Source organism: Rhinoraja longicauda, chromosome 5 (assembly GCF_053455715.1).
Source record: "Rhinoraja longicauda isolate Sanriku21f chromosome 5, sRhiLon1.1, whole genome shotgun sequence".
Taxonomy (NCBI): domain Eukaryota; kingdom Metazoa; phylum Chordata; class Chondrichthyes; order Rajiformes; family Arhynchobatidae; genus Rhinoraja; species Rhinoraja longicauda.
The window spans coordinates 7,194,069-7,217,642 of NC_135957.1; the positions used below are offsets into that span (position 1 = coordinate 7,194,069).

The 23,574-nt window shown below is 55.2% G+C and overlaps 1 protein-coding gene across 1 annotated transcript in view; it reads right to left on the bottom strand.

The window, feature by feature from the left end:
* Nucleotides 1-23,574, bottom strand: part of parp1 (poly (ADP-ribose) polymerase 1) — a 50,041-nt gene that overhangs the window by 11,607 nt on the left and 14,860 nt on the right. Inside the window, exons 5-15 of the mRNA XM_078399948.1 lie at nt 22,632-22,728; nt 21,537-21,653; nt 20,785-20,961; nt 17,180-17,309; nt 12,302-12,442; nt 8,504-8,760; nt 7,866-7,887; nt 6,323-6,391; nt 4,279-4,457; nt 3,029-3,223; nt 891-1,019 (exon numbers count right to left, since the gene is read on the bottom strand). Of these exons, the coding sequence (XP_078256074.1) occupies nt 891-1,019; nt 3,029-3,223; nt 4,279-4,457; nt 6,323-6,391; nt 7,866-7,887; nt 8,504-8,760; nt 12,302-12,442; nt 17,180-17,309; nt 20,785-20,961; nt 21,537-21,653; nt 22,632-22,728 (1,513 nt within the window). The remainder of the gene's footprint in view (nt 1-890; nt 1,020-3,028; nt 3,224-4,278; nt 4,458-6,322; nt 6,392-7,865; nt 7,888-8,503; nt 8,761-12,301; nt 12,443-17,179; nt 17,310-20,784; nt 20,962-21,536; nt 21,654-22,631; nt 22,729-23,574) is intronic.

Genomic DNA, 23,574 nt, shown 5'->3' on the forward strand with positions numbered 1-23,574 from the left:
CAATAATAGACCAATACCGACACTTTCCCTCCCTCCCTCCCACCTTCCCTCCCCTCTCATCTCCCCTCCCTTTTATCCCATTCCTCTCCCCTCCCTCACTATCCTTCCCCCTCCTCACTAACCCTTCCCTCTCTCTCCCCGTTCCTCTCCCCTCTCTCCCGTCCCCTCCCTCTCTCCCGTCCCCTCCCTCTCTCACCGTCCCCTCCCTCTCTCCCAGTCCCCTCCCTCTCTCCCGTCCCCTCCCTCTCTCTCCCGTCCTCTCCCTCCTCCTCCCCGTGCCCCCCCTCTCCCCTCCCCGTCCCCCCCTCTCCCCCGTCCCTCCCACCTCTCCCCCGTCCTCTCCCTCTCTCTCCCCTGTCCCCTCCCTCTCTCCCCCTCTCTCCCCGTCCCCTCCCTCTCTCCCCCGTCCCCTCCCTCTCTCCCCGTCCCCTCCCTCTCCCCTCCGTCCCCTCCTCTCTCTCGCCCGTCCCTCCCTCTCTCCCCGTCCCCCCCCTCTCCCCCGTCCTCTCCCTCTCCCCCCGTCCCCTCTCTCTCCCCAGCCCCCCCCTCTCTCCCCCGTCCTCTCCCTCTCTCTCCCCCGTCCTCTCCCTCTCTCTCCCCTGTCCCCTCCCTCTCTCCCCCTCTCTCCCCGTCCCCTCCCTCTCTCCCCGTCCCCTCCCTCTCTCCCCGTCCCCTCCCTCTCCCCTCCGTCCCCTCCCTCTCTCGCCCGTCCCCCTCCCTCTCTCCCCGTCCCCCTCTCTCCCCCCGTCCTCTCCCTCTCCCCGTCCCCTCTCTCTCCCCGAGCCCCCCCTCTCTCCCCCGTCCTCTCCCTCTCTCTCCCCCGTCCTCTCCCTCTCTCTCCCCCGTCCCCTCCCTCTCTCCCCCGTCCCCTCCCCCTCTCCCCCCCGTACCTCGAACTCCACCATGGCCTTCTTCATGCTCTCCACATCAAAGATGGCGCGGATCAGATCCTGGATGGCTTGTCCAGCTTGGACCTGGTGCCCGAGCTGGCGGTCAGCTTCTTCACCGGCCTCCTCATCCTTGGGGAGAGAGCGAGAGAGAGAGAGAGATTGGCGAGCAGGCCACTCGGCCCCGTACTATCACGGACCTCCACACTCGAGCGAGCGAGCGCCACTCTCACACATGAAGCACTGCAGCACAGGAACAGGCCCCAATCCACACCTCTCCAAACTGTCTACACCAAACTCCATCAGGTCTCCCCTCAACCTCCACACTCCAGAGACCGTCACATCTCTCCTCACCTCTAATCCGGCAGCAGTCCAGAGACTTCTTATAGACAACAGACAACAGGTGCAGGAGGAGACCATTTGGCCCTTCGAGCCGGCACCGCCATTCATTGTGATCATGCTGACCATCCACAATCAGTACCCCGTGCCTGCCTTCTCCCCACATCCCTCGATTCCGCTAGCCCCTAGAGCTCTATCTAACTCTCTCTTAAATTCATCCGGTGATTTGGCCCTCCACTGCCCTCTGTGGCAGAGAATTCCACAGGTTCACAACTCTCTGGGTGGAAAAGTTTCTTCTCACCTCAGTTGGTCTGAAATGGTCTTTCCTCAACCTCCCACACTCCAAAGAAAACAAACCAAGACGGTCACATCTCTCCTCACCGCGAACACTCTCTAATCCGGGCAGCAGTCCAGAGAACTTCTTGGAACAGCACAGGAGCAGGCCCTTCGGCCCACAACGTCTGTGCTGAACATGATTCCAAGTTAAACTAATCTCCTCTGCTGGCATGCGATCCATATCCACGAGCCACTTAAACGCCACTATCGTATCTGCCACCACCACCACCCCTGGCAGTGTGTTCCAGGCCCCCACCACCCTGTGTAAATAAACCTGTCCCCGCACATCTCATATCATATCATATCTATCATATATATACAGCCGGAAACAGGCCCTTTTCGGCCCTCCAAGTCCGGGCCGCCCAGCGATCCCCGCACATTAACACTATCCTACACCCAGTAGGGACAATTTTTACATTTACCCAGCAAATAACCTACATACCTGTACGTCTTTGGAGAATCTCCATTAAACTTTGCCCCTCTCACCTGAAAGCTGTGCCTCTGGTATTTGATATTCCCACCCTGGTAAAGGAGCTGAACGTCGACCCTCTCCATGCCTCTCATCATTTGAAATACTTCCATCGCATCTCCGCCCTATCCAAGTCTTGTCCAACCTCTCCCTGCAGCTGCAACCCTCTAATCCAGGCAGTGTTTTGGTAAACCTCCTCTGCGCCCTCTCCAAAGCCCCCACTCTGCCCTGTAATGGTGCCACCAGGACTGCACGGCAAACGTGGCTGAGCCCACTGTGGATTTACAGGCTTTCAGAGATGTGCGTTGGGTGAGATGGAGGGGGGGGGGGGGGGGGGGGAGAAGCTGAGGCCAGGAGACCGGAGCGGAGTAGCAGGGACGGGACGGGAGAGCGGGGGATATAGAAACATAGAAAATAGGTGCAGGAGTAGGCCACTCGGCCCTTCGAGCCTGTACGCACCGCCATTCAATATGATCATGGCTGATCATCAACTCAGTATCGTGTACCTGCCTTCTCTCCATACCCCCTGATCCCTTTTAGCCACAAGGGCCACATCTAACTCCCTCTTAAATATAGCCAATGAACTGGCCTCAACTACCTTCTGTGGCAGTGAATTCCACAGATTCACCACTCTCTGTGTGAAAAATAACTTTCTCATCTCGGTCCTAAAAGACTTCCCCCTTATCCTTAAACTGTGACCCCTGGTTCTGGACTTCCCCAACATCGGGAACAATCTTCCTGCATCTAGCCTGTCCAACCCTTAAGAAATTTTGTAAGTTTCTATAAGATCCCCCTCAGTCTTCTAAATTCCAGCGAGTACAAGCAGAGTCTAACGGGACGGGAGAACGGGGGATGGGAGGGGGGGCGGGGCGGGAGAGGGGGGGCCGGGCTGAGACGGGATGGGACGGGAGAGGGGGGAACGGGACGGGAGTGGGGACGGAGAGGATAGTGGCCGGGCCGGGCTGAGACCCGTGGGAGTGGGGGGGGATCCACCCACCTGCCCGTAGTCGATCTCCAGTGGGTAGAACTTGTTGGGGTACTTGGTGAAGTTGCTGGACTGCCAGGCGTTGCCCGTCTTCTCCTCGTACAGGCCCAGGAAGTGGTCGACCGCGTGCTCCCGCGACGACATCTTCTCCAGCTTGTTGCCCCCGATGGTGGTGCCCACCCGGCCCAGGAGCGGAACACCCAGTACCTGTGGGGGGAAACGCACTGTAACCTCAGGCCTCACCACACTCACCCCCCCGCCCACTCACCCCCCCGCCCACGTCATCCCCCCCCCCGCCCACTCACCCCCCCGCCCACTCATCCCCCCCCCCGCCCACTCATCCCCCACCCCGCCCACTCATCCCCCCCGCCCCCCCCGCCCACTTCATCCCCCCCCGCCCCCACTCATCCCCCCCCCCGCCCACTCATCCCCCCCCCCCCGCCCACTCATCCCCCCCCCCCGCCCACTCACCCCCCCCCGCCCACTCACCCCCCCCCGCCCACTCATCCCCCCCCGCCCACTCACCCCCCCCGCCCACTCATCCCCCCCCCCCTGCTCATTCACGCCCCCCCCACACCCAGTACCTGTGGGGGAAATGCCCTGTAACCCTGGCCTTAACCCACTCACCCCCCCACACCCACCCTACCCCCACCACCACCCCCCTACCCACCCACTCACCCCCCCGCCCCACACTCACCCACCCCTCTCCCCCATCTCCCTACCACCCACTCCCCCATCTCCCCTACCACCCACTCCCCCATCCCCACCCCCCCCACACCCACCGTACCCCACCCCCAACCCACACACTCCCCGCCCGCACCCACCCACTCCCTCATCCCCTACCACCCACCCCCCCCACCTACCCGCCCACCCACTCTCCCCAACCCACACACCCACCCACTCCCCTCCCACTTCTCCCCATCCCCCCCCCCTCCCCACACCCACTGTTGGACAGGTACATGGATAGGACAGATTTGGAGGGATATGGACCAAGCGCAGGCAAGTGTAGCTGGGACATGCTGGCAATGGGCCTGTTTCCACACTATTACGCTGATTGAGAATGATCAGCCATGATCACATTGAATGGCGGTGCTGGTTCGAAGGGCCGAATGGCCTCCTCCTGCACCTATTGTCTATGACACGAAGTCTACAGCCCCCACACTGAGCTGTAGCTCTCTGACCGACTCTCTCCATGACTCACGGACAGGCCTGAGCCTCGTGCCCCCTGCCCTTGGGTTGAGCCCCCGCCCGCCCCCCCTCACTGCATGGGGGTGCGGGGCTTCCCCAACGTCCCGGTACGGCGCCCACCTCTTCCTGTGGTCGTCCTCCAGCAGCTGCAGCTTGTAGTAGGAGTTGGTGCCGCGGGTGATGTCGACCAGGCCCAGCGTGGCGCTGAAGATGCGGCCGCCCTGCTCCAGCACGTGGGCCGTGTCCTCCAGACCTGCGGGGGGGAGGCGAGGGAGACTCCAGCGCCTGCCGTCACGGGTGCCCACCACCCCGTCCCATCAGGCCACGCACGCACTCACACGCACACTTGCACCCGCACACTGTCCAGTCACACGTGCACCGACCGTGCGCGCGCACGCACGCGCCGTCGTCTCGCCCACACACACCGTCCCATCCCGTCCCGTCTCCTCCCTCGCCCGGAGACCCAAACCGCCCCCCCCTTCCCTCCCCAGCCCCAACACCTGCAGCATCCGGGGACTCACACAGCACGCAAACAGGCCCTTCGGCCCAACTAGTCCATGCCGACCAAGATGCCCCATCTACACTAGTCCCACTTGCCCGCATTTAGCCCATCTATCTATCTATCTATCTATATGCTAAAACTCTCGTTTGTTATCTTGTTTGTGACTGAACTTCGGCGAAAACGCTACAAGATAGCGCGACAGTTTTAGGCCCACCTCACTCGCCATTGTCACTTTAGTGATAATGCAAGTAGTTTTATTGAAATCGGTGTTATATTTTTTAAGTTATTCACATTTTTAAGTTTAAAAGAAGGGGAGGGGGAGTGGGGAGAGGAGAGGGGGGGTTGAGGAGAGAGGGGAGGGGGGGTTGAGGAGAGAGGGGAGGGGGGGTTGAGGAGAGAGGGGAAGGGGGGTTGAGGAGAGAGGGGAGAGGGGGTTGAGGAGAGAGGGGAGGGGGGGGGGAGGAGAGGGTGCTGCACCAATGCAGGAGAGGTTTGGGCCCAAAGGCTCCCCTTGGTCTAGTATATCCCTCTAAACCTTTCTTATCCATGGACCTGCATAAAGTCTTTTAAATGCTGTTATAGTTCAAGCTATAAAGTTGTATTCTTAATGTTTTATTCTTAATTGTTTACCGTATGTTCGTGTTGTTACTTGCGAGCGGAGCACCAAGGCACATTCCTTGTATGTGTACATACTTGGCCAATAAACCTATTCATGTTCGTGTCCGTGTAGTACCTGCCACAACTACCTCCTCTGGCAGCTCGTTCCATGCACCCACCACTCTCAGAGCGAAAAAGTTTCAACTCGGATTCCTCTTAATCTTTCCCCTCTCACCGTAAGCCCATGCCTTTTGGTTCTGGATCTGTTCCTACTCTGGGTAAAGGATTCTCTGCATTCACCCTATCTATTCCCTTCATGACTTTATACACCTCTATATCACTTAACCCTCATCCTTCTGTGCTCCAAGGAATAAAGTCTAGTCTGCTCAACCTCTCCCTCTGGCCCTCAAGTCCTGGCAACATCCTCGTAAATCTGCTCCAGGTTAACAGCATCTTTCCTACGAGTCACAATATTCCAAATGTGGTGCCACCAACGTCTTGTACAACTGGTAACATGACCTCCCAACCTCTATGCTCAATACCCTGACCGGTGAAGGCCGATGTACCGAAAGCTTTCTTGACCACCATTTGACGCCGTTTTCAAAGAACTATATATCTGCACTCCTCGATTCCTCTGCTCTACATCACCCCAAGGGCCCTGCCATTCACTGTGAAGGTCCTGCCCTGGGTTGACGTCCAAAAATACCGTGGACCAAACGTGGACAACTTGTTGGGACATCTTGGTCGGCATGAACAAGTTGGGTCGAGGAGCATTTTTCCATGCTATTTAAAAACAGAGCAAACCCATTTGAGAACCCACAGTGAGAACGTGCAAACTCCACACAGAGAGCACCCAAGGTCGGGATCGAACCCGGGTCTCTGGAGTAGGGAGGCAGTGACTCCCCTGTTTTTAACCCGCATAAAAGCGAAGGGCAAAATGGCCGTCCCCTGTCACCGGGCAATGACCCCCGGTAACCCCATAGGCCGGACGGAGCCTGGGCCTGGATTTCCCCACCTACCCGAGTCGGGGTCCACGGCTCCCCCTCCTTTCACCGTCAACTTCATCTTCTTCTCCGACTTGCCAGAACCTGCAGGAGGGGAGGAAGGGGGTCAGGATGAGACTCGGAGTGTCCATGGGGAGAGACAAAATTGTCTTGGCGAGAGTCTCCCCCAGTCAGGGGCCATCCACATGACCACAGGTTAGGGAGTATTAGCCACTGGAGCATCAAAGGTGCAGGGAGGCCTGTTGAAGATTTGAGAGGCTTAGATAGATAGGGGAGACAGTCAGGACCATCGTCCCCAGGGTGGAAATGTCCAACACAAGAAAGAGGCCATTGCTTTGTGGTGAGAGGACAAGTACTTTTACACAGAGGGTGTAAGAAAATAACTGCAGATGCTGGTACAAATCGAAGGTATTTATTCACAAAATGCTGGGGTAACTCAGCAGGTCAGGCAGCATCTCAGGAGAGAAGGAATGGGTGACGTTTCGGGTCGAGACCCTTCTTCAGACTGATGTCAGGGGGCGGGACAAAGGAAGGATATAGGTGGAGACAGGAAGATAGAGGAGATCTGGGAAGGGGGAGGGGAAGAGAGGGACAGAGGAACTATCTAAAGTTGGAGAAGTCGACGTTCATACCACTGGGCTGCAAGCTGCTCAGGCGAAATATGAGGTGCTGTTCCTCCAATTTCGGTGGGCTTCACTTTGGCGCTGGAGGAGGCCCATGACAGAAAGGTCAGACTGGGAATGGGAGGGGGAGTTGAAGTGCTCAGCCACCGGGAGATCAGGTTGGTTAAGGCGGACTGAGCGCAAGTGTTGAGCGAAGCGATCGCCAAGCCTGCGTTTGGTTTCGCCGATGTAAATAAGTTTACACAGAGGGTGGTAGGTGTCTGAAACACGCTGCCAGGGGTGGTGTTTAGTTTAGTTTAGTTTACTTTAGTTTAGAGATTCAGCGCGGAAACAGGCCCTTTTGGCCGACTAGGTCCGCGCCGACCAGCGATCCCCGCACATTAACACTATCCTACACACACTAGGGACAATTTTTACATTTGCCCAGCCAATTAACCTACAAATCTGTACGCCTTTGGAGTGTGGGAGGAAACCAAAGATCGCGGAGAGAAAACCCACAGGTCACGGGGAGAACGTACAAACTCCGTACAGATAGCGCCCGTGGTCGGGATGGAACCCGGGTCTCCGGCGCTGCATTCGCTGTAAAGCGGCAACTCTACCCGCTGCGCCACCGTGCCGCCCTTGGTGATGGAGGCAGAGACAATAGTGGCGTTTAAGAAGCCTTTGGATAGGCACATGAATAGGCAGGAATGGAGGGATATGGATCATGTGCAGGCAGGAGGGATTAGTTTAGTGTATGATTGTCACGTGGACCGAGGTATAGTGCTTTGTGTTTGCATTCAATCCAGTCAAAGAAGATTCTACATGATTACAACCAAGCCGTCCACAGATAAAGGATAAAGGGTACAACGTTTAGTGCAAGTTACTTTGTGGGCCGAAGGACCTGTTCCTGTGCTGTATTATTCGATGGTCTATTGTGGATATGGAGAAAATACCAAACTTGCCTAAATACCCCGGCTAGGACGTGCAATTGGAACGTTGGCATTAAAGGCAGGCACTAGGTTGGCGTGGGCAGAAGGCAGAATGCAAGCAGGGAGGTTTGTTGGGGCATGGACAGTCATGACCTCTGACCCGGACCTGGGGCCTACTCTGCCAGCTCGGGCCTGAACCCACACACGGGCCCCATTCCCTCCCCCCACGCAGGTCCACAACATCCCCCCCCCATTGGAGGCAGGAGCTGGCTCGGAGTGGACAGGGCCAGAGTCCAGGCAGGGAGGTTTGTGGGGTCATGGACACTACTGACCTCCGTCCCAGGCCCTCAGCCTCCCGGCTCAGCCCCAAACCCACACCTGGGGCCCAACCTCCCAGCCCAGGCCTGAACCCTGACCCAGTGGTGAATCTGTGGAATTCTTTGCCACAGAAGGCTGTGGAGGCCAAGCCAGTGAGATTCTTGATTAGTACGGGTGTCAGGGGTTATGGGGAGAAGGACGGAGAATGCGGTTAGGAGGGAGATAGACCAGCCATGATTGAACGTCGGAGCAGACTTGATGGGCCGAATGGCCTAATTCTACTCCCATCAGTTATTATCTTATTTCCGACCCCTGACCCCAGCGGACCGCCCCCCCCCCCTCACCTTCCTCTGCTTGACCTTGCTGCTGGCATTCTTTGCCACCTTGTTCCCGGTGGACTTGGCGGCGGTGGCGGCGGCGGCGGCAGCGGCAACAGCCGGCGGCTCGGAGACCTCAGCGCCCCAGGGGAAGATAGCGTGCGCGGAGAGCAGGTCCGGGAGCCCCTTCCCCGACCGCAGGTCCAGGAGGAAGTCCTCGGATACCACCCTGACGTTGGCCGCCTTCACCTCCTCCATCTTCTTGCTCATCTTGTCCACCTCCTCTGTCAGGGAAACACACCGGTTAGGACACACGACCTCTCCCCTACAAAGGACCTCTGACCCTCCCTTCTCCCCCCCCCCCCACACGTAGGACCTCTGACCTCTCCCCCCTGCAAGAGACTTGTGACCTCGTCCCCTCCACACATTCCCATCACACACTCCCAGGATGAGATATAGTGAAGCTCCCTCTACACAATCCCATCATACACTCCCAGGATCAGACAGGAGAGGAGCTGTTCTAATGGCTGGGAGGATTTGAAACCACATTTTGGAAGGAGTCGTTGTTGTGGAAGGGGAACAAAATTAGTGAGACTTTGGAGCTTGGATCAATACTGGACTTCAGAGGCTTTCTATTAAAAAAAGCTTTCTTCAATTTGTGAGGAATTTGACTGTGTCTCTTCGAGAGTCGTAGGAGCGGCATTGCCAAGTGCACTTGGAAACAGGGGAGCTGACATTTGGATCGATGTTGTGGTTGTTTAACATCAAATACCTCCCTCCCACACCGGCTCAGGCCGGCTTTGTGAAGAGGGGTACAGCATTTTTTGGATTGCCAGTGGGCAGAAGCCTTCAGAGCTGCAACTTCCACGGGGAAGATCGACACGAACATTCCTCATTTATCTGGAGAACATTAATAGGGCGGCACGGTGGCGCAGTGGTAGTTGCTGCCTTACAGCGCTAGAGACCCGGGTTCGATCCCGACTACGGGCGCTGTCTGTATGGAGTTTGTACGTTCTCCCCGTGACCGTGTAGGGTTTCTCCGAGATCTTCGGTTTCCTCCCACACCCCAAAGACGTGCAGGTTTGTAGGTTAATTAGCTTGGTGTATGTGTAAATTGTCCCTAGTGTGTGCAGGTTAGTGTTAATGTGCAGGGATCGCTGGTCGGTGGGGACTCGGTAGGCCGAAGGGCCCGTTTCCGTGCTGTCTCTGAAACTAAAACACCACTTTTAATTGCTTTTCTGCTTCATTTAGACCGTTAATGAAATGTTGCAACGTGCTGTTTACAGCAATAAGATTTTGATTTATTAAGCACCGATAACTTTTGTTGACCGCTCCACAAAGATGGCGGCCACTCAGAGGTACGCAGCAATCACTCGAGTTGATGAGGTGTAAACATGGGGCTGAAACAAATATAAAAAATAATCTGACGAGGCTGTCCCAGCCTTGAAGGCCAGTGGGAGGTCGTAGTAAAATCTGAACAGGTGGTGGTTATTGGGGGACTGCAATTCCAGATTTGGCCGCATTTCATCCCAACACTTCTGAATGTTTGCAAACTGCTCATTGGCAGTTTTGGTCACTGGGATGGATGTTCCCGGTCGCTTTGCTCCTGGGCCCGGCCGCAGTGGCCATTCACGGGTCCAGGCAGCGGGCATTTGAGGGTCCTGCCCATGTTGACTGCCTGTCTCTCTTCCGGGTCCAATTCCGTGCCCACGGGTCCCTGGAGAGGGAACACGAGGTGCCCATGGGAACTCTGGAGGCCTTCTGTGATCGCTAGTCGCCGCAGGTGGGGGGGGGGGGGGGGGGAGTGCGCGGTGCCTACGAATGATACAAAGCTGGGTGGTAGTGTGAGCTGTGAGGAAGATGCTATGAGGTTGCAGGGTGACTTGGACAGGTTGTGTGAGTGGGCGGATACATGGCAGATGCAGTTTAATGTGGATAAGTGTGAGGTTATCCACTTTGGTGGTAAGAATAGGAAGGCAGATTATTATCTGAATGGTGTCAAGTTAGGAAAAGGGGACGTACAACGAGATCTGGGTGTCCTAGTGCATCAGTCACTGAAAGGAAGCATGCAGGTACAGCAGGCAGTGAAGAAAGCCAATGGAATGTTGGCCTTCATAACAAGAGGAGTTGAGTATAGGAGCAAAGAGGTCCTTCTGTAGTTGTACAGGGCCCTAGTGAGACCGCACCTGGAGTACTGTGTGCAGTTTTGGTCTCCAAATTTGAGGAAGGATATTCTTGCTATCGAGGGCGTGCAGCGTAGGTTTACTAGGTTAATTCCCGGAATGGCGGGACTGTCATATGTTGAAAGACTGGAGCGACTAAGCTTGTATACACTGGAATTTAGAAGGATGAGAGGGGATCTTATCGAAACATATAAGATTATTAAGGGGTTGGACACGTTAGAGGCAGGAAACATGTTCCCAATGTTGGGGGAGTCCAGAACCAGGGGCCACAGTTTAAGAATAAGGGGTAGGCCATTTAGAACAGAGATGAGGAAAAACATTTTCAGTTAGAGAGTTGTAAATCTGTGGAATTCACTGCCTCAGAAGGCAGTGGAGGCCAACTCTCTGAATGCATTCAAGAGAGAGCAAGATAGAGCTCTTAAGGATAGCGGAGTCAGGGGGTATGGGGAGAAGGCAGGAACGGGGTACTGATTGAGAATGATCACATTAAATGGCGGTGCTGGCTCGAAGGGCCGAATGGCCTACTCCTGCACCTATTGTCTATTGGTACAATTGTAATTTAATTTTTTTTAAATCTTTTTTAGATTTAGAGATACAGCGCGGAAACAGGCCCTTCGGCCCACCGGGTCCGCGCCGCCCAGTGATCCCCGCACACTATCACTATCCTACACCCACTACGGACAATTTTTACATTTACCCAGTCAATTAACCTACAAACCTGCACGTCTTTGGAGTGTGGGAGGAAACCGAAGATCTCGGAGAAAACGCACGCAGGTCACGGGGAGAACGTACAAACTCCGTACAGACGGCGCCCGTAGTCAGGATCAAACACGAGCCTCCGGCGCTGCATTCGCTGTAAGGCGGCAACTCCACCGCTGCGCCACCTTGTCGCCCATTGATTGATTGATGATTGTAAACTGCTATTCGACAGTATCGATCCTTCCAGTACTTGTACTGTGTTCATGAAGTAAAGTGGAGTAAAATCTCTTTGTGAAAGGGCGCAGAGTGAAGGTCCCATCGCACACTCCTGGGGTCAGACACAGCCGCGGCTCCCCGGAGAGGGAACACGCGGTGTCCACGGGGACTCTCGAGGCCTTCCGTCAACGCTGGTTGCCGCGGGAGGCCGAGTGTATTATTGATAAAGTTTTGCAATATTTTAATTTGATAACTGTTTGTAAGCTGCCAAAACAGGCAGTCCCCGATCGTGTTACTACTCTGCATTTTTGTTTTTGATTAAAAGCATTTTGTATTTAAAAAAATCAATTAAAAAGGGTCAGACGCGCTTGATTTTGTTACTGGGTAGGGAAAAGAAAACTGCAGATGCTGGTTTAAATCGAAGGTAGACACAAAATGCTGGAGTAACTCAGCAGGTCAGGCAGCATCTCTGGAGAGAAGGAATGGGTGACGTTTCGGGTCGAGACCCTTTGCTACTCTGTACTTATGTATAATTGAATAAAAGCATTTTGGATTTTTTTTAAAGGGTGAAGCTTTTCTGTAATTCTTTTTTGTGCACAATCCGCAGGCATTGCCACTTTCATTTCACTGCACATCGTGTATGTGTATGTGACAAATAAATTTGACTTGACTTGACTTGACACCACGGAGGGGTATTGGGGCGAGGTCCAGAGGGGCAGCTACGTACTTTGGGAGCTGATGCAGAGCTGGGCCTTGCTCGCAGAGGTAATGGTCTTGCCGCCCATCTCCTCCACCAGGTTCTTCAGCTCCTCCTTGTTCTTCGAGAGTTTCCCCACCAGCAGAACCTTCAGGTCGGACAGGGGCGGGCCTGGGGAAGGAGAAGAGAGTGACTCCAGGCGTCACGCGTGAAGGATTCCCCCCCCCCCCCCCCCAGACTCTCTCGACCCTTGAACCGCGCGGAAGAGGGTGTCGGCGCTCAGACCCTTCCCGCCCAGAGCACCGTTTCTTGGTATGGGGCTAGAATGGATTCAAAGGGCCGAATTGCCTCATTCGTCAATGAAAATAAGCCCCTCCTTTACGTCAGCACAGGAACAGACCCCTTCAGCCCACGATGTTAAGTTAAACCGATCCCCTCTTCCTGCACGTGATCCATATCCCTTCGTTCCCAGCGTACCCATCTGCCGACCCAAATGCTTCTCAAATATCACTATTTCACCTGCCTTCACCACCACCCCTGGCAGATGAAACAGTGTTCCAGGCACCCACCAGCCTCGGAGTAGAAATTGCCTCCACACCCCCCCTTTAAACTTTGCCCCTCTCACCTTAAAGCTCTGCCCTCTAGTCTTATCACATTTCCACCCTGGGGAAAAGGCTCTGACTGTCTGCTCTATCTGCCCCTCTCATTATAGACTTGCATTAGGTCTCCCTTCAACCTTCAATGTCCCAGAGAAAGCAATCCAAGTCTGTCCAGCCTCCCTCGCCCTATACCTCATACAGACTCTAATCCAGGCAGCATTCTGGTAAACCTGCGCCCTTTCCAAAGTCTCCATAGAAACACAGAAAATAGGTGCAGGAGTAGGCCATTCGGCCCTTCGAGCCTGCACCGCCATTCAATATGATCATGGCTGATCATTCAGCTCAGTAGCCTGTACCTGCCTTCTCTCCATACCCCCTGATCCCTTTAGCCACAAGGGCCACATCTAACTCCCTCTTAAATATAGCCAATGAACTGGCCTCAACTACCTTCTGTGGCAGAGAATTCCACAGATTCACCACTCTCTGTGTGAAGAAATGTTTTCTCATCTCGGTCCTAAAAGACTTCCCCCTTATCCTTAAGCTGTGACCCCTGGTTCTGGACTCCCCCAACATCGGGAACAATCTTCCCGCATCTAGCCTCTCCAACCCCGTAAGAATTTTATATGTTTCTATAAGATCCCCCCTCAGTCTTCTAAATTCCAGCGAGTACAAGCCCAGTCTATCCAGTCTTTCCTCATATGTAAGTCCCGCCATCCCAGGGATCAATCTGGTGAACCTTCTCTGTACTCCCTCTAAGGCAAGAACGTCTTTCCTCAGGTTAGGAGACCAAAACTGCACACAATACTCCAGGTGCAGTCTCACCAAGGCCCTGTACAACTGCAGCAGAACCTCCCTGCTCCTAAACTCAAATCCTCTTGCTATGAATGCCAACATACCATTCGCTTTCTTCACTGCCTGCTGCACCTGCATGCTTGCTTTCAATGACAAGTGCACCATGACACCCAGGTCACGTTGCATCTCCCCTTCTCCCAATCGGTCGCCATTCAGGTAATACTCTGCTTTCCTGTTCTTGCCGCCAAAGTGGATAACCTCACATTTATCCACATTATATTGCATCTGCCATGCATTTGCCCACTCGCCTAATCTATCCAAGTCACTCTGCAGCCTCCTAGCATCCTCCTCGCAGCTAACACTGCCACCCAGCTTCGTGTCATCCGCAAACTTAGAGATGTTGCATTCAATTCCCTCGTCCAAATCATTAATATACACTGTAAATAACTGGGGTCCCAGCACTGAGCCTTGCGGTACCCCACTAGTCACTGCCTGCCATTCCGAAAGGGACCCGTTTATTCCTACTCTTTGCTTCCTGTCCGCCAACCAATTTTCTATCCACCTCAACACGAAACCCTCAATACCGTGTGCTTTAAGTTTGTACACCAATCTCCTATGTGGGACCTTGTCGAAGGCCTTCTGAAAGTCCAGATATGACACATCGACTGGTTCTCCCTTATCCACTCTACTAGTTACATCCTCGAAAAATTCTATAAGATTCGTCAGACATGATTTGCCTTTGGTAAATCCATGCTGACTTTGTCCGATGATTTCACCACTTTCCAAATGTGATGCTATCACATCTTTAATAACTGACTCTAGCATTTTCCCCACTACCGATGTTAGGCTAACTGGTCTATAATTCCCCGTTTTCTCTCTCCCTCCCTTTTTAAAAAGTGGGGTTACATTAGCTACCCTCCAGTCCTCAGGAACTACTCCAGAATCTAAAGAGTTTTGAAAAATTATCACTAATGCATCCACTATTTCTGAGGCTACTTCCTTAAGCACTCTGGGATGCAGCCTATCTGGCCCTGGGGATTTATCTGCCTTTAATCCATTTAATTTGCCTAACACCACTTCCCGACTAACCTGGATTTCCCTCAGTTCCTCCATCTCATTAGACCCCCGGTCCCCCGCTATTTCCGGCAGACAGTTTATGTCTTCCTTAGTGAAGACAGAACCAAAGTATTTGTTCAATTGGTCTGCCATCTCCTTGTTCCCTATGATCAATTCACCTGTTTCCAACTGCAAGGGACCTACATTTGCCTTAACTAATCTTTTTCTCTTGACATATCTATAAAAGCTTTTGCAGTCAGTTTTTATGTTCCTTGCCAGTTTTCCCTCATAATCTATTTTCCCTTTCCTAATTGAGCCCTTTGTCCTCCTCTGCTGGACTCTGAATTTCTCCCAGTCCTCTGGTATGCTACTTTTTCTGGCTAATCTGTATGCTTCATCTTTTGTTTTAATACTATCCTTGATTTCCCTTGTTAGCCACGGATGCACGACCTTTCCTGGTTTGTTCTTTTGCCAAACTGGGATGAACAATTGTTGTAGTTCATCCATGCGACCTTTAAATGCCTTCCATTGCATGTCCACCGTCAACCCTTTCAGCATCAATCGCCAGTCTATCTTGGACAATTCACGCCTCATACCCACATTGTTTTTCATGGGTCTTTCTAAGTGTGCTGCCACATTCAGGGAGCTATGCATACGCACACCAAGATCCCTTTGTACATCAATACCATTGAGGGTCACGCCATCTACTGGACACTTGTATTATTACCTTACATTTGACCTCCCAATGTGCAATGTCTCACACTGCTTGGATTAAACTAAACATCAACGGCCATTTCTCTGCACATTTCTGTAGCTGATCAATAACCCGCTGTATACCTTACTCAAAGTCCGCCAACCCCCTGCAATCTTGGTGTCATCTGCAAATTTACAAACCAACCCTTCTACGTTTATGGCAAAGTCATTTATACAGCCTTTCCAAACGCCTCCACATCCTTCATGTGTAAGAAAATAACTGCAGATGCTGGTACAAATCGAAGGTATTTATTCACAAAATGCTGGAGTAACTCAGCAGGTCAGGCAGCATCACAGGAGAGAAGGGTTGGCGACGTTTCGGGTCGAGACCCTTCTTCAGACTGATGTCAGGGGGGCGGGACAAAGGAAGGATATAGGTGGAGACAGGAAGATAGAGGGAGAACTGGGAAGGGGGAGTTGAAGAGAGGGACAGAGGAACTATCTAAAGTTGGAGAAGTCAATGTTCATACCACTGGGCTGCAAGCTGCCCAGGCAAAATATGAGGTGCTGCTCCTCCAATTTCCGGTGGGCCTCACTATGGCACTGGAGGAGGCCCATGACAGAAAGGTCAGACTGGGAGTGGGAGGGGGAGTTGAAGTGCTCAGCCACCGGGAGCAAATCTTTCACGTAATGGGGCGATCGGAACTGCACACAATACTCCAGTTTAGGAGCAAGGTGGTCCTACTGCAGTTATACATGGCCCTGGTGAGACCACACCTGGAGTATCGTGTGCAGTTTTGGTCTCCTAATTTGAGGAAGGACATTATTTCTATTGAGGCAATGCAGCGTGGTTTCACCAGGTTAATTCCCGGGATGGCGGGACTGTCATACGAGGAAAGATTGGAAAGACTGGGCTTGTATTCGCTGGAGTTTAGAAGGATGAGAGGGGATCTCATAGAGACCTATAAAATTATAAAAGGACTGGACAAGTTAGATGCAAAAAAAATGTTCCCAATGTTGGGGGAGTCCAGAACCAGGGGCCACACAGTCTAAGAATAAAGGGGAAGCCATTTAAAACTGAGATGAGAAAAAACGTTTTCACCCAGAGAGTTGTGAATTTGTGGAATTCTCTGCCACAGAAGGCAGTGGAGGCCAAATCACTGGATGAATTTGAAAGAGAGTTAGATAGAGAGTTGGAAACAAGGGATATGGGGAGAAGGCAGACACGGGTTACTGATTGTGGATGATCAGCCATGATCACAATGAATGGCGGCGCTGGCTCGAAGGGCCAAATGGCCTCCTCCTGCACCTATTTTCTATGTTTCTATGTTTTAGAGATACAGTGTGGAAACAGTCCATTTGACCCACTGAGTCCGCGCTGACCAGCGATCCCTGTACACTAGCACTATCTTACTCACCAACCCGTCTACGTTTATGGCAAAGTCATTTATACAGCCTTTCCAAAGCCTCACATCCTTGTGGTAATGCGGCGACCAGAACTGCACGCAATGCTTCCAACGCGGCCAAACCAAAGTCTGATAAAGCTGCAACGTGCCTTCCTGACTCAATGCTCCAGAGCAAACAAACCCAACCTCTCCTTGTAGCTCACACACTCTAATCCAGGCTAACCTCCTCCGCACCCTCTCCAAAGCCTCCACCTCCCCCTTGCAAAGGAGTGACCGGGACTGCACGCAACGACCCCACTGCGGGAGGTGGTGCTGGGTCCACCCTCCCACGCTGCCCCGCGGCACACCGGAGACCCACTCACCTGCCGCGGCCGAGGGAGCGTCGGCGTCGGCGTCACCGGGCCGGCAATCGGCAGCCGGAGGCTCCGGCGGGAAGATCCGACCCTGCCGCTTGAACTTGAACTTCTTCAGGTAGGCGATGCAGTGGAACTCCTGGAGGGCAGACGCAGGTCAGAGGCGGGCGGGGGATTGGAGCGGGTGAGGGGGGCGACTGGACCAGGGGACGGAGAGTGGTGGTGGGGGGGGGGGGCTGGTCGCTCAAACTGTGGCCAGAGGCATTCCAGGTAGTCCCTTGCAAGAGTGTGTTGACGAATACTCTCTTGAACATCTACAGGTGTACCGCACGGAGGATATTGACCGTTAGACTTTAGAGATACAGCGGGCAAACAGGCCCTTCGGCCCACCATGTCCGTGCTGACCAGCGATCACCCCGTACACTATTTATTCACAAAATGCTGGAGTAACTCAGCAGGTCAGGCAGCGCCTCAGGAGAGAAGGAATGGGTGACGTTTCGGGTCGAGACCCTTCTTCAGACTGTACACTAGCTCCATCCTACACACTAAGAGCAATTTTCAATTTACAGAAGCCAGTTAACGTCCAAACCTGTATGTCTTTGGGATGTGGGAGGAAACAGGAACACCCGGTGAAAGCCCAGGCGATCACAGGAAGAACCTGCATAATCCATGCAGACAACACCCGTAGTCAAGATCGAACCCGGGTCTCTGGCGCTGCGAGGCAGCAACTTAATCGTTGCAGCACCGTGCTGCGCACTGAATCATGGCCTGGTTCGGCAACTCGAATGCCCAGGAATGAAGGAGATTACAGAGAGCAGTGGATACCGTCCGGTCCATCGCGGGCACTGACCTCCCCGACCATCAAAGGGATCTACAGGAGGCGCTGCCTCAAGATGGCAGCCAGCATCACCAGAGAGCGGTGGACACTGCCCGGTCCATCACGGGAACCGACCTCCCCACCATCAAAGGGATCTACAGGAGGCGCTGCCTCAAAAAGGCAGGCGGCATCATCAGAGACCCACACCACCCCGGCCACAACCTCATCTCACTCCTGCCATCGGGAAGAAGGTTCCGGAACCTGGAAAACATTAATTCCAAGTTCAAGAACAGCTCCTTCCCACCAATCATAAAGCTTTTCAACACTACATAACACAAACTAAACCACAAACGGATGGTTCACCCTTTGGTTTGACACGGATCGTCTGTTTTTGAACTTTCTGTGATGTTATCTACGAACACTGTGTTTACAACCCTGTTTAGCTGCTGCATGTAACAAAATCATTGTTCGGCTTTCAGTACATACGACAATGAAATAGTCGCGATTCCTTACTCTAGATGTGGCCCAGTCCGTCACACAGACCAGACTCCCTACCGTTGACCCCATCTACACTTCACGCTGCCTCGGGAAAGCAGCCGACACAATCAGTTCCACAGACAAAGTCCAATGTCCGCAATGGGGTAGAGGTGAATCGGACAGTGCCCTAGCTTATGGAAGGGCCGTTCAGAAGCCTGATAACAGAGGGCAAGATGCTGTTCCTGAGTCTGGTGGTGCGCGCTTTCAAGCTTCAGTCGGAAGGGAGCGGGGAGAAGAAGGAATGACCGGGGTGGGACGTCAGTACCCGAGCTTATGGAAGGGCCGGGCAGAAGCTGACTGACTGAGGTGTGTGCACCACTGTGTTTCCTGAAGTTGATCTTAATGCCAGGGACCTTGAAGTTGTCAACCATTGATGCTGGTCGGGGCTTTCTGAAGTTGATAACTAGCTCCTTCAACTTGCTGCCATTGAGGGAGAGGTTGTTGTCCTGACCCCTGCTCTCCGTCTCTTTCCTGTACTCAGGGGGCCAGGCAGCATCCGTGGAGGGAATGGAAGATGTAGAAAGTCAGGACCCGACTGGAGGGTCCCGACCCGAAACGCCGTCTGCCCCTGGCCTCCATGGATGCTGCCTGACCCGCCGAGTTCCTCTGGCACTTTGTGCTTGCTGAGGAGTCCAGTTTGTCGAGTGGCTGTGCTGGGCGGTAGGATGAGAGGGTCGGGCGCTGAGAGGGGCGGGGGGGAGGGAGAGGGGGAGAGAGGGGGAGGGACAGAGAGAGGGGGAGGGACGGGGAGGGGGAGGGACGGAGAGGGGGAGGGACAGAGAGGGGGAGGGACAGAGAGGGGGAGGGACAGAGAGGGGGAGGGACAGAGAGGGGGAGGGACAGAGAGGGGGAGGGACAGAGAGGGGGAGGGACAGAGAGGGGGAGGGACAGAGAGGGGGAGGGACAGAGAGGGGGAGGGACAGAGAGGGGGAGGGACAGAGAGGGGGAGGGACAGAGAGGGGGAGGGACAGAGAGGGGGAGGGACAGAGAGGGGGAGGGACAGAGAGGGGGAGGGACAGAGAGAGGGAGAGGGACAGAGAGAGGGGGAGGGACAGAGAGAGGGGGAGGGACAGAGAGAGGGGGAGGGACAGAGAGAGGGGGAGGGACAGAGAGAGGGGGAGGGACAGAGAGGGGGAGGGACAGAGAGGGGGAGGGACAGAGAGAGGGGGAGGACAGAGAGAGGGGGAGGGACAGAGAGAGGGGGAGGGACAGAGAGGGGGGGGAGGGACAGAGAGGGGGGGGAGGGACAGAGAGGGGGGGGAGGGACAGAGAGGGGGGGGAGGGACAGAGAGGGGGGGGAGGGACAGAGAGGGGGGGGAGGGAGAGAGGGGGGGAGGGACAGAGAGGGGGGAGGGACAGAGAGGGGGGGAGGGACAGAGAGGGGGGGAGGGACAGAGAGGGGGAGGGACAGAGAGGGGGAGGGACAGAGAGGGGGAGGGACAGAGGGGGAGGGACAGAGGGGGAGGGACAGAGGGGAGGGACAGAGGGGGAGGGACAGAGGGGGAGGGACAGAGAGGGGGAGGGACAGAGGGAGGGGGAGGGACAGAGGGAGGGGGAGGGACAGAGGGAGGGGGAGGGACAGAGAGAGGCGGAGGGACAGAGAGAGGCGGAGGGACAGAGAGAGGCGGAGGGACAGAGAGAGGCGGAGGGACAGAGAGAGGCGGAGGGACAGAGAGAGGCGGAGGACAGAGAGAGGCGGAGGGACAGAGAGAGGCGGAGGGACAGAGAGAGGCGGAGGGACAGAGAGAGGCGGAGGGACAGAGAGAGGCGGAGGGACAGGGAGAGGCGGAGGGACAGGGAGGGGCGGAGGGACAGGGAGGGGGGGAGGGACAGGGAGGGGGAGGGGGGGAGGACAGGGAGGGGGAGGGGGGGAGGGACAGGGAGGGGGGGAGGGACAGGGAGGGGGAGGGACAGAGAGGGGGAGGGACAGAGAGGGGGAGGGACAGAGAGGGGGAGGGACAGAGAGGGGGAGGGACAGAGAGGGGGAGGGACAGAGAGGGGGAGGGACAGAGAGGGGGAGGGACAGAGAGGGGGAGGGACAGAGAGGGGGAGGGACAGAGAGGGGGAGGGACAGAGAGGGGGAGGGACAGAGAGGGGGAGGGACAGAGAGGGGGAGGACAGGGACAGAGAGAGGCGGAGGGACAGGGAGGGGGGGAGGGACAGGGAGAGGGGGAGGGACAGGGAGAGGGGGAGGAGACACAGGGAGAGGGGGAGGGACAGGGACAGGGAGGGGGGGGGGGACAGACGCAAACACACAGACCTTGGGGGTGATCCAGTCCTTGCACTGGGGGCTCTGGGTGGTGAAGCTGCACTTAGTCCAGGCGGTGATGTTCCCAGTGCAGGTGTAGGCATCGCCCTTCAGCACCTGCTGCCCCTGGCACTCCCCACAGGGCTGCAAGGCCCCGAACGCCATGCCGTCCGACACCCGGTCCACAATCTGGTGGGGAAGAGAGGGTTGAGGGGGGAGAAAGGGCAGAGAGTGAGACCCTGGCTGCAGGACATGCCCTCCCCTGGCCTGAGGGGGGGGGGGGGGGGGGAGGAGAGGGAGAGGGAGAGAGTCACAGGCGATACCGGAGATGGGCCTCAGTCTCCCATCACCAGGCACTGGACTCGACCCTCCCTGACCTCTCGGCAGGCAACCCCCGACCTCTACAGGGCACGGGGCACGTCGCCCCTAACCTCTGCACTGTGACCCCCGACCTCGGTGGGTGCCCGGTGACCCCGTGCCGGTTGCCAAGGCGACCGCTCTGAGCGACCGGCGGCATTGGGCGACGGTCCACGGGGGAGGGGGGGGGCAGACGGGGGGACGTTACCCCCCCTCCTCCCCACAGAGACCCCCCCCCCCATCCGGAACAAAGCCCTGTGTCCGTGCTCCACAACTAGCCCAGGCCCTGCCGCTGAAAACAACCCCTTAACCCCCACCCACAAAAATATTCAACACCCCCCCCCCCCCCCCCCCACCTACCAGACCCCTCGGCACTGGGGGCAGGGGGAGACATTGGGGAGACTCACTGCGGACTCCCCTGACGGGATCTCCTGGCCGTTGGCGATGAGCAGTTCCCGCATGTCGTTGGTGGAGCAGCTTTTCTTGAGGTTGTCCTTGATGCCCCAAATCAGCTGGCTCTGCTCCTGAGGGGCAAACGATAGGTCCATGAGGGGGGTGGGGGGGGTGAAGGAAAGCAGGAGGTAGTTTAGTTTAGATACAGCGCGGAAACAGGCCCTTCGGTCCGCGCCGATCAGCGATCCCCGCACATTAACACTATCCTACACCCACTAGGGACAATTTTTTTACAGTGTGGGAGGAAACCGAAGATCTGGGAGAAAATCCCATGCAGGTCACGGGGAGAATGTACAAACTCCATGCAGACAGCGCCCGTAGTTGGGATCGAACCCGGGTCTCCGGCGCTGCGTTCGCTGGAAGGCAGCAACTCTACCGCTGCGCCACCATGACTGCCCAGGAGGAGGGAAGGGCAGGGAGAGGAGGAAGGAATAAGGGGAGCGAGGTTGACAGGGAGAGGGTGTGGGAAGAGCGGGCGGGCTGGGTGGAGGGGGAGGGGAGGGCAGGGAGAGAGGTTGGGAGAGGGCGAGATTGCAGCCACGGTAGGGGTTGGCTGAAGGGGTGGGCGGCCATTTGGATCACTGCCTGCAGTTCTGCACGCCCCATTACAGCTTTGGAGCGGGTGAGGAGGCGGTCTACTAGAACGCTGCCTGGCTTCAAGGGGATGAGCTACAGGGAGAGGTTGGACGGGCTTGGATGGTTCTCTCTGGAGCGAGGGAGTCTGAGGGGAGACCTGATTAAGTAGATGAGATTATGAGAGGCATAGATAGGGTAGACAGTCAGAACATACTTCCCGGGATGGTAATATCAAACACTAGAGGACACCGTTTTAAGGTAAGAGGGGGAAAATTTAAAGATGTGTGGGGCAAGTTTTTTTTTTAAACACAGAGGGTGGTGGGGGCCTGGAACATGCTGCCAGGGGTGGTGGGTGGAGGCAGATACGATAGTGGTGTTCAAGAATTGTTTGGATAGGCTCATGGAATGGAGTTGAGCCTGGTGTCATGTTGGGCACGGATATTGTGGGCCGAAGGGCCTGTTCCTGGACAAACCTTGAGCTCCTTCTCCTGCTTTGCCAGCTTCTCCTCTTTCTTCTTCTTCTTCTTCTTCCCGGTCGTTTCCCCGTCTGCCTCGTCACCTTTCCTCTTCCTGCAGACCGGGACAGTAGGCGGGCAGGCTGGTCACAAGCTCCAGCTGTCCGCCACGCTCCCCCCCCCTCCCCCCTCCCCCCTCCATCTCCGCCCGTGCCAGCCAACACCCTCCCCTCCACCCACATCACATCTGCCAGCGTTTGGTTAATATCCCCCCCGAAACCGGAACGCGATTAAAAAGCAACTACAGATGCTGCTTTAAACTGAAGGCGGACACAAAATGCTGGAGTAACTCAGCGGGACAGGCAGCATGTCTGGAGAACGTGGAGAGGTGATGTTTTGGGTTGGATTTGAAGAAGGGTCCCAACCCAAAACGTCACCTCCAGAGATGCTGCCTGACCCGTGAGTTACTCCAGCATTTTGTGTCTCTCCCTCTAAACGTTTCCTATCCACGTACCTGTCCAAGTGGCTTTTAAATGTTTAGTTTAGAGATACAGCGCAGAAACAGGCCCTTCTGAAAGAGTTAATGGCTATTAACTTTGCATAATGGGATGCTTGGCCATTGTCAAGAGGCCACAGTTTAAGAATAAGGGGTAGGCCATTTAGAACTGAGATGAGGAAAAACTTTTTCAGCCAGAGTTGTGAATCTGTGGAATTCTCTGCCTCAGAAGGCAGTGGAGGACAATTCTCTGAATGCATTCAAGAGAGAGCTAGATAGAGCTCTTAAGGATAGCGGAGTCAGGGGGTATGGGGAGAAGGCAGGAAAGGGGTACTGATTGAGAATGATCAGCCATGATCACATTGAATGGTTCGAATGCTCGAAGGGCCGAATGGCCTCCTCCTGCACCTATTGTCTATTGTCTGCAAACCTGTTTGTATGCTTGTGAAGCTTCTATATTGTTGT